Source organism: Aspergillus fischeri, genomic scaffold (genome assembly GCF_000149645.3).
Source record: "Aspergillus fischeri NRRL 181 1099437636264 genomic scaffold, whole genome shotgun sequence".
In the NCBI taxonomy this organism is placed as follows: domain Eukaryota; kingdom Fungi; phylum Ascomycota; class Eurotiomycetes; order Eurotiales; family Aspergillaceae; genus Aspergillus; species Aspergillus fischeri.
Genome location: NW_001509762.1, coordinates 2,290,671 through 2,303,612, shown reverse-complemented (window position 1 = coordinate 2,303,612; position 12,942 = coordinate 2,290,671). Strand labels below are relative to the sequence as shown.

At 45.8% G+C, this 12,942-nt stretch overlaps 4 protein-coding genes across 4 annotated transcripts, besides 3 other annotated features; 2 read left to right on the top strand and 2 right to left on the bottom strand.

The window, feature by feature from the left end:
- Nucleotides 1–195: 195 nt before the first annotated feature.
- Nucleotides 196–221: a microsatellite.
- Nucleotides 197–221: a microsatellite.
- Nucleotides 222–410: 189 nt separating this feature from the next.
- Nucleotides 411–1,369, bottom strand: NFIA_080510 (uncharacterized protein; the record flags this gene model as incomplete). Its single annotated transcript, XM_001260003.1, has 6 exons — nucleotides 411–575; nucleotides 632–768; nucleotides 825–942; nucleotides 998–1,069; nucleotides 1,137–1,223; nucleotides 1,268–1,369. The coding sequence occupies 6 exons, from the start codon at nucleotides 1,367–1,369 to the stop codon at nucleotides 411–413; spliced, it is 681 nt and encodes a 226-aa protein (XP_001260004.1).
- Nucleotides 1,370–2,753: 1,384 nt separating this feature from the next.
- Nucleotides 2,754–4,571, top strand: NFIA_080500 (uncharacterized protein; the record flags this gene model as incomplete). The annotated part of the gene is made up of 2 exons (XM_001260002.1): nucleotides 2,754–3,176; nucleotides 4,266–4,571. The coding sequence occupies 2 exons, from the start codon at nucleotides 2,754–2,756 to the stop codon at nucleotides 4,569–4,571; spliced, it is 729 nt and encodes a 242-aa protein (XP_001260003.1).
- Nucleotides 4,572–8,433: 3,862 nt separating this feature from the next.
- NFIA_080490 (uncharacterized protein) lies at nucleotides 8,434–9,348 on the top strand (the record flags this gene model as incomplete). Its single annotated transcript, XM_001260001.1, has 1 exon — nucleotides 8,434–9,348. One exon carries the CDS (start codon nucleotides 8,434–8,436, stop codon nucleotides 9,346–9,348), a length of 915 nt encoding a protein of 304 aa, XP_001260002.1.
- Nucleotides 8,798–8,834: a microsatellite.
- A 1,683-nt stretch (nucleotides 9,349–11,031) lies between the features above and the next one.
- On the bottom strand, nucleotides 11,032–12,275 carry NFIA_080480 (ankyrin repeat domain-containing protein; the record flags this gene model as incomplete). The annotated part of the gene is made up of 2 exons (XM_001260000.1): nucleotides 11,032–12,074; nucleotides 12,128–12,275. The coding sequence occupies 2 exons, from the start codon at nucleotides 12,273–12,275 to the stop codon at nucleotides 11,032–11,034; spliced, it is 1,191 nt and encodes a 396-aa protein (XP_001260001.1).
- Between the last annotated feature and the right edge of the window lie 667 nt (nucleotides 12,276–12,942).

The following is a 12,942-nucleotide window of genomic DNA, read 5'->3' as shown; positions in this document are numbered from 1 at the left end:
ATGGCACAAGTATTCATTATATATAATTGACATCAATCTCTCCATCACAATGACTTTTATTATATACATGTGTGTGTATTATTCCCTAGCAAGCGATTATTAAGTAGTCGGAAAGTATTTGGTTAAATTCATTACGTGTGTATCTGAATTTTATAATATATATTTACAGGCCTTCTGAATTACTCTTCTTTTTAGAAAAAAAAAAAAAAAAAAAAAAAAAAGACACAATCAGAACCCTTTGATATTAATTATTTACTAACTATTTATTAGTTCCATTCCAGTATGGGAACCTTCAAGTAAGGAAGCCATGTAAAACCGCCATGACATTGAAGTGCTCTTTAACTGCTTAACAGATGATTAACAATCAGTTTCCCACCCTAAGCTTCATCCACAGGAGACCACACAGGCGCCTAGTTTCCATTTGTCGGCTCCAGAGTGATATTACCACAATCAAAAAGAACAAAGTAGGCACATTTGTTAATATCCTTGCAGCAATCATTGCGATTTCCACAGGAACTGCAAGGAACCTTGCGCCCCATTTCAGCAACCTTCTTGCGCATGTTTGTGACATGGACCTAAGTATTCAGTAAGAGTTGATCAAGCAGTCAGAAAGCAGTCAAATATTACTTACAGTGCCATCTTTTTTTACTGGTAAAGAAGGGGTACCTGCATCAACAGACATAGCGCAAACGAAGTGAGTATCTGCAGAAGTACTTGCTCCGCCACCATCCTGCGGGTCCACCGCATAGAACAACCACTTGTACCATTCTAAGCAGTTGCTAAGCGTTTAGTAATCGGCTTACAGCAACTTCATAACCACTTACTTGTAGCCTCATCGACTGTCTTCTGGGGCACCCGGCCACCACTATTTCCCTCCTGCAATTTAATATCGCCATGAGTTTCAAGGTGAGTGCGAAGGTTATTGGTTGCGGTGTATTTTTTCTAAATGATTAACAACTGATTAGCAAATACTTGAGTATTAGTTAAAGATCCATACTTGCGACTTCGAGCAGTCCGGCACCCGACAGAAGAGCTCCCCGTAGTAGATCTTGATCGAGCCATCCTCCCTCTGAGCAGTTTTTAAGCAGTTAGAAACCATTTAGGTGATATTTAAACAAGGTAAAATTAAGGCTCACCTCTTCGTAGGGGGGCAGCTCGAGGCGACCGTCAGCCACCTCACTCAAATATCTGATATACCATTTCTGAAATAGAAAATTAGATGTCTGCAATGGAATCAGTTATTCATTGATTCTTAATAAAAACTTACATTCGTGGCAAGGGAGGCCATGAGGATTTTTGTGAGGGCGTTGTAAATGCTTCGAAAGTGGTTGTGCGTGATGAAATCTTTTTCGGGAAGGTAAAGTGTCATGCGAGTATCACATGATTGCTCAGGTAATTACATAAGCGGACTCCACTCGCGCGACCCAAATAATGACCCCGACTCATCTGCAACCACCCCACGCCGCCTGTTCTGACGTATGTCCTAGGACCCTGGGACTAGCACGTACCTCCTATCTAGGTTGTGATTGGGGCAACGAATTAACTAGTTTAGAATAGTGCGTGACACTTCTCTAGGGTCCGCTTTTTGGCCCCAGCGCACTAGGTAACATGGTGAGAGTTCGATGTCAATCATGCGTAACTATTACTTATTTTCAAATTGTATACTAAACTCCACTTACTGCTTTATTCCAAGCATTGGAGATCATTACCCTCCACTACCACCACCAACAATCGCAAGGATCCATTATTGGCAGATAGGTGACAGTATACAAAAGGGCAAGGATCATTGCCTGCATTATAATAGTCTTATTTGGTTTGCCTTAGGAATCTAAGGGCCATAGATAGTACTTTCTTTGTCCTAATTGAGAATACCAAGTCCCTTACTGTGCTTAATGGATATCTCGCGAACCCAATTTGGTCTGAGGATTTAAGATTCCAGCTAATAATGGAAATCATCAGGAAGCATCAACTATTCCTAGCTATCGTCTCTTCCCATATGTCCCAAGAAGAAGAGTAGACGGGGCGGGAGGAAAAGAAGCTCATGATCCCCTGTCAATAACAAATGAATTGCTGAAATCAGAAAGGGATTTGGGAAAAAATGTCAGGCCATACTGATGACTGGCTTGCTCTTTGCATCTTAGTATGTCCCTGATTAATTTAGTTATCATTCAACCCTGTCCAGACAGGACTTAGTTTGTTGGTTTGTTGGTTTTTTACATGCCTTGGGATTCAGCTCGCCTCATTTTCCGAGCCGTGTCTGGTTGAATCCTACCTATGAGATTGGAAGGCGCTTGCCCAGGGTTTCCATCAACAGATTAATGCATAGCTATCACACCCTCACCCAGACTGTCGGGTCGGGAATGTAGTATTCCGGAGTAGTTAGAGGCCGCTGGCATTGCATTGCATTGCGCCAGCGCACAAAGAATCATACAGTAATACCCCTCATCCGTAGTTCCGGACCTTCCGCTCCAATTCCTTGACAGCATGGACTTTAAGCAAATCAGCTTTGGATCAGCTACCTTCCAAAGGTAGTCTCTATTCTCCGTACTTGGGATTTCGCACTCCCGAGAGTCTCAGTCATCTGCGCGAGTTCAGGCATATCTTATGGCCAATATGGGTATAAATACTTTGATTGACCTGCCAGGAGATGTGATTGTCTTCTCCAGAGCTAAAACAAACACCTACTTCACAAGCTCAATCCAAGAATCTTTTTGTACAAAAACATACTTAAAACAAATTCCTGTCTCTCAATCATGCATTCGTTTTTACTCGCAGTACTGGGCCTGATGGCAACATCATCATTCGCGGCTCCCGGGTTAGCCGCTCAGGAGGGCATCAGTGCTTTCGATGCCATGGCCAAGTCGAAATCAGTACCTCTGGGATATGTCCACATCGCGGACGACGGAGTGGCACGAGCTTACGACGAGAACGAATCTGTTATTGACTATGTTCCCTTGACCAATGACCAGCTTAAGCACCTGCTCAAGAACCTTCCAGAAGCATGGAAGAAGGAAGCAGATCATTTACACGCTGTTTTCGATGGCGTCGACGGACGTCAAGTTACGGATGAAAAACAATTGCTCGACCCTCCTGCTGAGCTTCGAAGTCAGATGAATCGTCAGGCACCCCAGTCTAAGCGCGAAGCCAACCCTCTCCAGCAGGCCGACTGGTACTGCGTAGGCCAATCTTGCACCTCTGGTGATGCTTGCCGGTTCATGGGCTGCCGAGCTTGTTCAGATATAGATGCTGTCTTACCAGGAGGAGCAGGTGTTTGCTTTTAGTGAAAGCATGCTTTCTGTTGCCCTCGCACCTTGTCATCTTCCTAGATAGGCTAGTTGCTTCTCACAGTTGCTTCCTTGTCTTATTCCTCCATGAACGATAGCCTACACACGTCCTAGTGCATCCTATCTTCATTCTTCACTCATCTCTTTACCGAATCCTTCCTCAGATTTAGTCAAAAGCAGAGCCGTCGGATCTGCGCAAACTGTTCAAATGACCTTTATAAACTTTGTACGCTGGATATTCAGGTGTGAAAGGTTCGATGTATCAGACTGTCAAGATTTAAAACGGCTTATATATGCGATAACTCTTCTTGGTGATACCTTAGTGCCTGGGGCAGATATTATTTGCTCACTGGTTAGAGAGGTACATACTCACTGCTAAGCAAGTGTACACTTCACCCAATCAGCCACCTTTAAATAGATTTGCCTGTTGCCCATGCTTTATTTTTAGTTTACTTGCTGCCAATGGTGCAAATGCCATTTATTGTGCGCGAGCGACGTGCCATGATTTTACTCAATACAAGTAAGAATGATGAACAAATTGTATCAGAATCCTAGGGATTTGGAAGTGATAATTCTAACAAAAAACGTAGGTTAGGTTTTAGTGGTAAGATGAGTGGCGGATGTCTAATGAACCTGTTAGGAAGGTTATAGTACGCACATGTGATATATTTGTCTGATGAGGTCATGTGTGTAACTAGGAAACTACTTAAATAGAGTAGCTTAAGGCTTTTCTATATCCTTTCTCAGGGCATGTGACCACTGGTCATCACGTCAGCACTTTTCTCGCTGCGTTAGCTCGAGTATCAGCTTCCCCTCACCACATCTCTCACAGAAGTCTTCACCTCCTTTCAACTACACTCTCTCTATTATATAATACAATCAAGAGTTCCATTATATCGCACGAACAGATCACTTAAATCATGTCTTGCATAGTAAGAGTATTTCTCAGCTTGCATCCGCACGATACTGACGCTGCTATAGAAAGACGAAGAGGCATCGAAGGCCATCCCATCCCTGAAACAATCGCCATCGCTCAAAGGCCTCAACCACCTTGCTACCGACGGAGTGTACCGCAGTTTTAGCTCGAGTGGCGAGGTAGTAGATTATAAGCAATTAAGCCCCGCGGAAATTACAATGATGCTGGAGTTCCATGAAAAATACATGGACTCAGAGATCTTTCAGAAGACTAAGAAGAAATTTGACGGTGTGGATGGCAGAAATGTGACTGATTTGGAGCAACTGCTTCATCCAGGACCAGAACTTCGTCCAGTGAGATTTAGAGAGTGAGGACGGCACAATTCTGTTGACTTCTATCTGCCTGTCTCGCCCTTGTTTCCATGTCTATTTAGAAGCCAACTAAGCCGGCTGTGTATTTTCATTTAAAGACAATCCTCTCTGCTAGGACATGATTTAAGCGCAATAAAGCTTGGCTTGCTAATTTGATCCTTCGCTGCAATGTGATAGAAACTTGGGCCTATGTCAAAAATGTGCTGCTATATGTCAGACAACGTCTGTCAATCCTGCCTAAGGTAGAGATCTTAAGGTACTCTTCATTTTCATTTCATTATTACTAAACCAGGTAGGGGCCGGCATGAACACATATTCACAAGATTTTCGCTGATGAACCTCGTATCGTACGGATTGCACCCGAGTCGGATCCATTGATGAGTCCATGGATGACTCTAGCAGCTTCATAGTACGCTTTGATTCCCTCGGAATGTTCAACGTTGACGTTCGCTTGTGCAGGGTCACCATTCCCTCCGCCTCCGACTGCAACTTTTTCGCCAGTAGTAACTTTCAAGTCTGATATATGAAGGGAGTTCGCCTCAGCAACATGGCGGTTTTTCGAAGACTCAGCCAGCGCAACCGGGCTTCCTCCAGTCATCCATCTTCTGCTAATAGTGTGCTGCGCAAGCAATTTCTCGCTGGATTTGGAGATGTCCGTGACGCATAGGAGCTTTTGGAGAATGCCTTTCAACGTCCGATCGCACAAAGTTTCAAAGGGATCGTCTTACCTAATACCGAGCCTGGAAGACATGGAGACATTTGAAAACATGGAGAGGGCTCGTAAGGTTAAGCGACTTCTCTTAAACACCAGAAGGTGCACACAGACGGAAAACGAGTGTCTTGAGCAATTAAAAACATACTGAAAAGTGGACTAGCGGATATAAACCATACTGGTCACCCTGGCAACAATTCAGAGCAGACTGAGGGGGCCATCCTTTCGAAAATAACAGCTGCAAAGAACAAAACCCTCAGTGACTGGGAAGCCGATATATCTTGCTGCATCATTACGCATCTATCGGAAGTGATATCCGAGACAGAAAAGAAGGACAACATTTAGCTGGAGAGAAGTGGGATGACTCGCAAAGGTCCGCAGAACGGAAAGAAACAACACGAACAGAGCTCTCTGATATGTTTAAAGGCATCCAAATCCCATTCAAGACGCCCAAGAATAATCACCAAGGCCATGCTCACGGAGTTCCAAGTCAAGCTATTGTCCAGCAAAAAAGACTTTAAGTCTCGGATGAAAGAGCTTATCGCCGCCTATATGATCTCTCAGAAAAGGGGCCACGCCTTACTGGGGAGGAAGCTCGCAGACTTGAAAGCATGAGGGAAGAAACAGACAGTATCTCCCAGTGTCTGAACATTTGCACAGACGCGTCTGACCTTGCTGGAAATCCTCGAGTAAACATCTTCGAGAATGTGAAGTCAGCTGATGACTCCCACCAGCTGGTTGTGTCCACAATTGGAGACCTTATCTCCGCGAAGCATATCACTACCGGAGCCTGGTTGGCCCAATGGTTCGGGCAGATGTCTGACGAAACACTTCAGCAACTCTCTTGAAATCACAAGTTGGTTCTTCCGGAAGGGAAGGAGCCGAGTCTGACGGTGAGCCATGGATTCCATGAGAAGTACGGGGCTGGGTATCAGCTTGACCATTCGCAGAATAAGGGAAAGAGTTCCCCCAGTGATGGAAGTTAAGACCATCTCCGCAGAGCAATTCGACATCCTATATGTCTCGTTTGCATCTGTGGACTTGTTCCATTATTTCAGAAGTACTATCCCAGTAGTTTGCTTTGGTAGTCTGTCGCAATTTCTTCCATAAATTCAAGTGATTTGCCAGATAAGGGAACCGGAATACATCCCATACGCACTGTATTTCATGGTTTACTGGATAACCTTTCATATTATTCAAAATCTCATCTGATTTTGGCTTCACAGCTTTGTAGATCCTAAGCTGCGGCCTCCAGTCAATGGCCCTTGTCCACCAAGCAGGAAATGCAATGTTTGATTTTACTTGGCAAGGTGGCAGAGGCTCAATAAAACCTCAATCAAAATTTGCTTTATCTACCCCGCATATTTCCCCATTGTCCTCAAAATCGAGAATCAAGTACACAACATCTTAATCATGGCGCCAAATCCAGATATCAGCGCTACTGAAGATCAAGTGTCCGATATCACATGGGAGGAGCACATTGGCGGACGCCCCAATTTTCTTGAGCTGAAATAGGCGGTCAGTGAGAGATGGTGGTACCATTCCAGGTAGGTGTTCCCTTAACAGATTTTAGAACAGGGTTGGAGCCATACGTTGAAGTATACAGCTACATGGGGACGTTGCTGTTCAATACAGGCACATTCATCCTTCCAGCATTATATAGCACTCTTGTCAAGTTATGGGTTGCAAATATGGACTCCTCCCTAGTCATCATAACTGACATCTACACTTATATTGGCACCATTACCAAAGTTCTTAATGAAGGCCTTCCTCATGCAGTATAGGTAACCATCACAGATAAAGGGACTTAATCTCTCAAATCTCATCTAGGGTTAGCGCATACCCTTATACTCTTTCAGACTACTCTTAGGATCATTATGAGCATCATCATTATAAGTGTGGCGAAAGCCTTCTTAGCTACTTTCATCCCGCACAATGTTCAGATAGCTAGCATAACTTACATTCGCATTAGCGCCTTCTCAGCTTTGAGCTCTGCCATTGAAGTTGCCATTTCTAACGCCACAAGGGCCCTGAATAAGCCTAATATTCCCCTTATGATCAGCTCTATCAAGATTCTCATGAACATTCTTCTGGATCTCCTGATTATTTCAAAATTCCATGTTGGCGGCTGGACAGCGAATATCAACATGCAGGCCGGTATACGCCTCAGCTGCGATATACTTGCAGCAGTCTCTGGGCTGTTATACTTCTTTACCACCACACAAATCAAGGGAAGTGGGTATTCCTGGCATACTCAAAATATACCTTCATTGCGAAAATTTCTGGTGCTTCTTCGACCGGGCTTTATCACTTTCCTAGAGTCGGCAATCCGGAATGCACTATATCTATGGTTAGTGGCTAGGATTATCACCCTATCAGAAGACTATGCCACAGCATGGGGAGTATTCACGACGATCCAATGGGGTTTAGTGATGGTTCCAGTTCAAGCTTTAGAAGCTACCTCGTTGGCTTTTATTGGTGTCAGCCAGCTTGGCTGCCGAATCTAGTAAAGGATTTACGGAACTCTCTGAAATTCTGATTCGACCAATCAGATCACGAGAAATAGATCATATTGCTATTCAACTCGCCCATTCAATTCCAATTCGCTGGAATCTATCTTTCCTGTCTATAAATTCTAGTATTAGATCGTAGATTAGAAGAATCAGACCTTCTTCCCTTGATATTCCGTGTATATGCGTTCACCATACAAACGTTATTATCTCGGATTGGCTAACACCTCTTCATATAATAAAATGCCCACATTAGTGTCGTCATTAGCAGTATTGTTACGAGTCACTTCCACTACAAACGCTTCCAGTTTGCTCAGCATGACCTGCAGTCCATAAACGGCGTTCGATTCACTAAACCTCTAAATATTACTTGCAACGTGTATTAAGTGCTAATCATCATTTCAGAGCCAAGTCAGATACGAGTGACTCGTCCATGGCCACTTACTGTGTGCAGGCGCCGACAACATAGACGCCAATCAGAGGCTGCCACACCTTGACTGTGTAAGAAAACAAGGCTGGCACTCGCTATATGTATACAGTACAATAGAAGATTATTTGTTCCCACTTTCATTATTCTCCCTGCCCATCTGGAGCAAAATAGCGCCATCTACTGTTTGGAAGGCCGCACTGAGTAACCACTATGGGCCAGCCAACCCACATTATCGACCCAGAAGGCGAAGCGATAATAGTATTAAGCAATCCAAATGCTCCCTTCGCAGAGCTGAGTGAAGATATGATCCCTCGCGAGTCAACTCATCCGCTCCTGGACGCAAGAGATAACATCAAAAGTCCCGCCGACGAGATTAAAATGCCAGAAGATGACGTGGAAGAGCCTATGGAGCCTCTCAGCAAGAAGAAGAAGATGAGGAAGAAAAATAAGAAAAGGAGATCTAGTCCTTGTTATGATGATCCCATTCCTCTTGAACCTCCCCAACAGCCAATCGAGGAGCCTGTCGTTGAAGAGGCCGCTCCTGAATGGCCAACTACCGGATGGACCGTTGCCGAAGAACCCGCTGTTGAAGAACCCGTTGTTGAAGAACCTGCGGAAACTGGAGTCGCTGGGCGGCTGGATCAAAATTATTTCCGCATCCAAGTATCCGCGAAGCATTTAATCCTTGCCTCGTCTTTCTTCAAGAAATTACTCAAGGGTGCTTGGCAGGAAAGCCTTACTTACCTGCAAAAAGGCTCAGTCGAGATTACTGCGGATACCTGGGATCTCGAAGCTCTCTTAATCCTTCGCGTTATTCATGGCCAATACTACCATGTACCGCGGAAGATCACCCTTGAGACGCTTGCGAAAGTTGCTGTTCTAGCCAACTACTATGACTGCAGGGAGGCTCTAGACATCCTGGCGAATATATGGATAAACGCTCTGGAGGAAACTATCCCTAAATCATATTCTCAGGATTTGATTTTGTGGCTATGGATTTCATGGTTTTTCCAGCTTCCTGCACAATTCAGAGAAGCTACCTCAACTGCCATGTCGTGCAGTAACAATCGGATTGATAATCTGGCGCTTCCGATCCCCGATAATATCATCAGTAAGGATCCATAAGCCGTCAATCATGCCTGACTAATAGTAGAAAGCAGGATCGATGAATGACCATAGGGAAAGAGCGATCGATGACCTATGTCTCCTACTCCATGAGATGTGTGACAAGCTCCTAAGCGGCAGCCGAGGGTGTGGCTATGAATGTAGCTCAATTATGTATGGAGCTCTTACGAAGCAAATGCAGTGGAACGCTCTGCTTTCCCCAAGGCATGCAGCGCCTTTTCCGAGTTTGACCTACAAATCCCTTGTGCAGAGAGTGTCATCGTTCAGGTCGCCAGGGTGGTACGGTCCGTCGTCCCGTTATACCGGATATCAGCACAGCTGTCTTCACTCATCCTTCGGGGCACTATTGGCAGATTGAAAGACAACATTGAAGGTCTTGATCTAGATAGCCTGATTCACGAATAGATAGTGGTCTCCCGAATTTCACCTTGTCGCTGAGAGGTCCCGCTTGACCAAGATAAAGATCTTTCCATCGGCCAAGTCGCTGGCTGGCGGAGCGGGTATAATCGATGTGTTCTCCGGCCACTACTCTACATGATGTAGCAAGCCATTCTGAATGGGAGAGGAAGCGCCATCGTCCGAATTTCCTTCTTGTCGGTGCTGAGGTCCCGCCGAAATATGTTCTCATTCTTTTGTGTCATTCTAGTCTTCATGAATTCCAAAATATATCGCACCGCTAATTGGTAGGAGGAGTTCCCATGGGAAGCCCCGAATCTGCATCAATCAGTACACTTAAACAGCGCACGAGAGAGAGAACCTTATGAGAGCTGAAGGCAACTGAGAGCACAGGCGCGAATACTCAATTAGTCCGCATTTTGCGTATACAAAGTCATAGATTCATCCTATCCAGAAAAGCCAAAAGCAGCTTGCGCGCCTCCTCCATCCTCCTTACATTGGCAAGCTTCTTCTTTTCGTAATCCAGGATAGTACTCGATTTCTTCCGAGTAGCAGCCAAAGCCTCTTCTGTACTGTCCAAGGCATCGCGTAGGACATCTTGCGTTACTTCAAGACCTGGCCTGAGCAACCGTCTCACAACCTCTGTATGTCCTGACTCAGCTGCCAATGCCAGCGCTGTCCTGTTCCTGTGATTTCTGTGCCAGACATCTGTATTTGCTACCTCTAATAGCATACTCACAACCAAGCTTTCTCCAGCTTCAGCAGCGAGAAGTAACGGGGTGTTTCCATAGTCATCCACTGGAAATAAATCCACATCATTTTGCAGCAGAAGGAGCTTCACCATCTCAGCTTGCCCATTGTAAGCCGCAAAAGCGAGGGGCGTCCTGGCAAACAAATCTCGAGAGTTGACAATAATATCCGGCTGGGCGAGTAACGACCTCACAATCTCTAGATCCAAGCATTCTTGGTCAGCTGCGCAGTGGAGTGGTGACTGGCACTTGTAATCTTCGATTGTGGTCAGGTTGATGTCTATGTCGGGATGCTCTAGGAGAGCTCTGACTTTCCCGAGATCCCTTGACTGGATGGCGCAATGTACAGTTGTCCTACCTTCAAAATCTTGATAATTGATGGGGATGATGTTGAGAGAAAGCAGGTATCGAACCACTTCTTCATTTCCTTCTTCAGCGGCACGGAGCAAAGCTGTCTCATGCTCGGCGTACTCATAGTCTTCCAGAGTGTTGGGAATTGCCTCGATTATCGTCCTCACAATGCTGACCTTTCCGCCAATCAGTGCTCGTCGAAAGACCGTGTATCCCTCTCTGTCAACCTTCGGATGATGGAAGAGGCTGTAGAAGAGTCTTCCTTGCCCATCACCGCAGCCACGGCTAATGGAGTCACCTCAGTAACTTCTGCGTCCCCGTCCGCGAGATCGACGTCGATTTCTTCCCTCTGTAACAGCTCCTTCACCACATTGTCAAACCCTCTTGCCGCGGCCCAGATTAGTGGCGCTCTCCCCAGACGATCCTGTAAATTGACGTCCACCTCTTCCGTCATCAAGAGCATCCTCACAACACCCGCGTGTCCTCTCCCGGCAGTCCAATGAAGCGGCGTGTGCCCAGCATTGTTCACCACATCAGCCTCCACCCCAATCCCTAGAAGATACTCGACAAGGGCTACATGACCTGCCAAGGCAGCAAAATGCATCGCAGTATCCCCATTTTCGACAGTCCGCGCATTCCCGTCAACTCCCCTATTGAGCAGAAACCGTATGATGTCCACCTGTCTGCCGAAAGCAGCCGCCATAAGCGGCAAATGGAGCCATTTATCCAAATCGGCAGTATTTTGTATACACCACACAAGCAGTGCCTCCATATCATCGATTCTGCCCAAATATGCAGCCGCCATCAACGCGGCTCTCTTTCCCCCCTCTCTCTCGGGGTCCAGGCCATCTAGAATTGCAGTCCCTCTTCCATCCCCTCTCTGAGCCTGAAGGTGATCGATCAAATTAATCCCCGTCAGTCCGACAAACATCGATATCATTCCCTTTACATAGGTCGTTTGGAGAACCTCGGGTTGCATTTGGCTCCTCCGCGAGAAAAGCTCAACGACCTCATCCACCCCCGCATTGATAGTGTTGATAAGTGGGTGGACACTTCTCGTCGCTAACCCTTGAAGGCCACGATTTCGACACCCAGCTGACCACAGTATTCGTCTTCCCATTGCCATCGTCGAGTAGGTCGGCGGCCCGCGGCGAATGGGAAGGTCGCTACAGATGAGTCCGGCTCTAATTGCTGCGAGGAAATGGTGGATCACGATATCGTCGAATTGCTCTGTAGGGTTAACACGTCCTCTTGGGTCGCTTATTAGGGACTAAGGGACGTACTATTGACGAGGCGTAAGTTCAAAAACCAAAATAAATCTGAGCGGTCGAACATCCGCTCCCTCCTATCTTTCCAGAGCCAGCCCCATCGCCAGCTGGGAGTCGTGAGGCCAAGAATATGATGGAGGATCTCCGGTGGGAGGACGGACATATGGATACTTGGATGAATGTAGAATAGGTATTTTATTAGAAGAACTGGCAGATGAATTTTCTCACTTTGCAGGAAGCGCTAGCGCAAAGAGGATCTCGTATTCTCTGTCTCATGGTTTATTGGCGGATCGAAGGCTCCAAAGCGACATGCATTCAATCTGTCAACCATAATCCACTCAGCTAAAAGGGTGTGTTGACACCCAATCGTAATGGTGGCGGTGATGATAGTAGAGGATGGTTGAGAAAATATGACCAGATGGTGCATGGAACCACAAGAAAAGGGGTGTCCGAGAAGAACATGGATTCGGTTCAAAAAGGACAAGAACGTACTGATCTAATGACTCAATACAGTCAAGGCCAAAACAAGTATTCAGTAGCATTATCTTCTATCATAGCTGCCAAACAAGTATAGATCAACATCAATCCAGCAAGGCATCAAGAGCAATCACTTCACCTTCAAACATCAACCCTCAATGTCGTTGACAACATCCACGCCACAGATATACGCGTGGTATGCTCCACTACTGTATAGGTCCTAATTATACACGTCATTGGACTTGAGCTTGTCGTCTTCGACCTTTGCGTCAGTATCCGGAATGTGGGTTGAAGGTGAGTACACCTTTGTAGTGAGATAGCTTAGGCAAAATAGGTGCAACGAAACTAGTTGG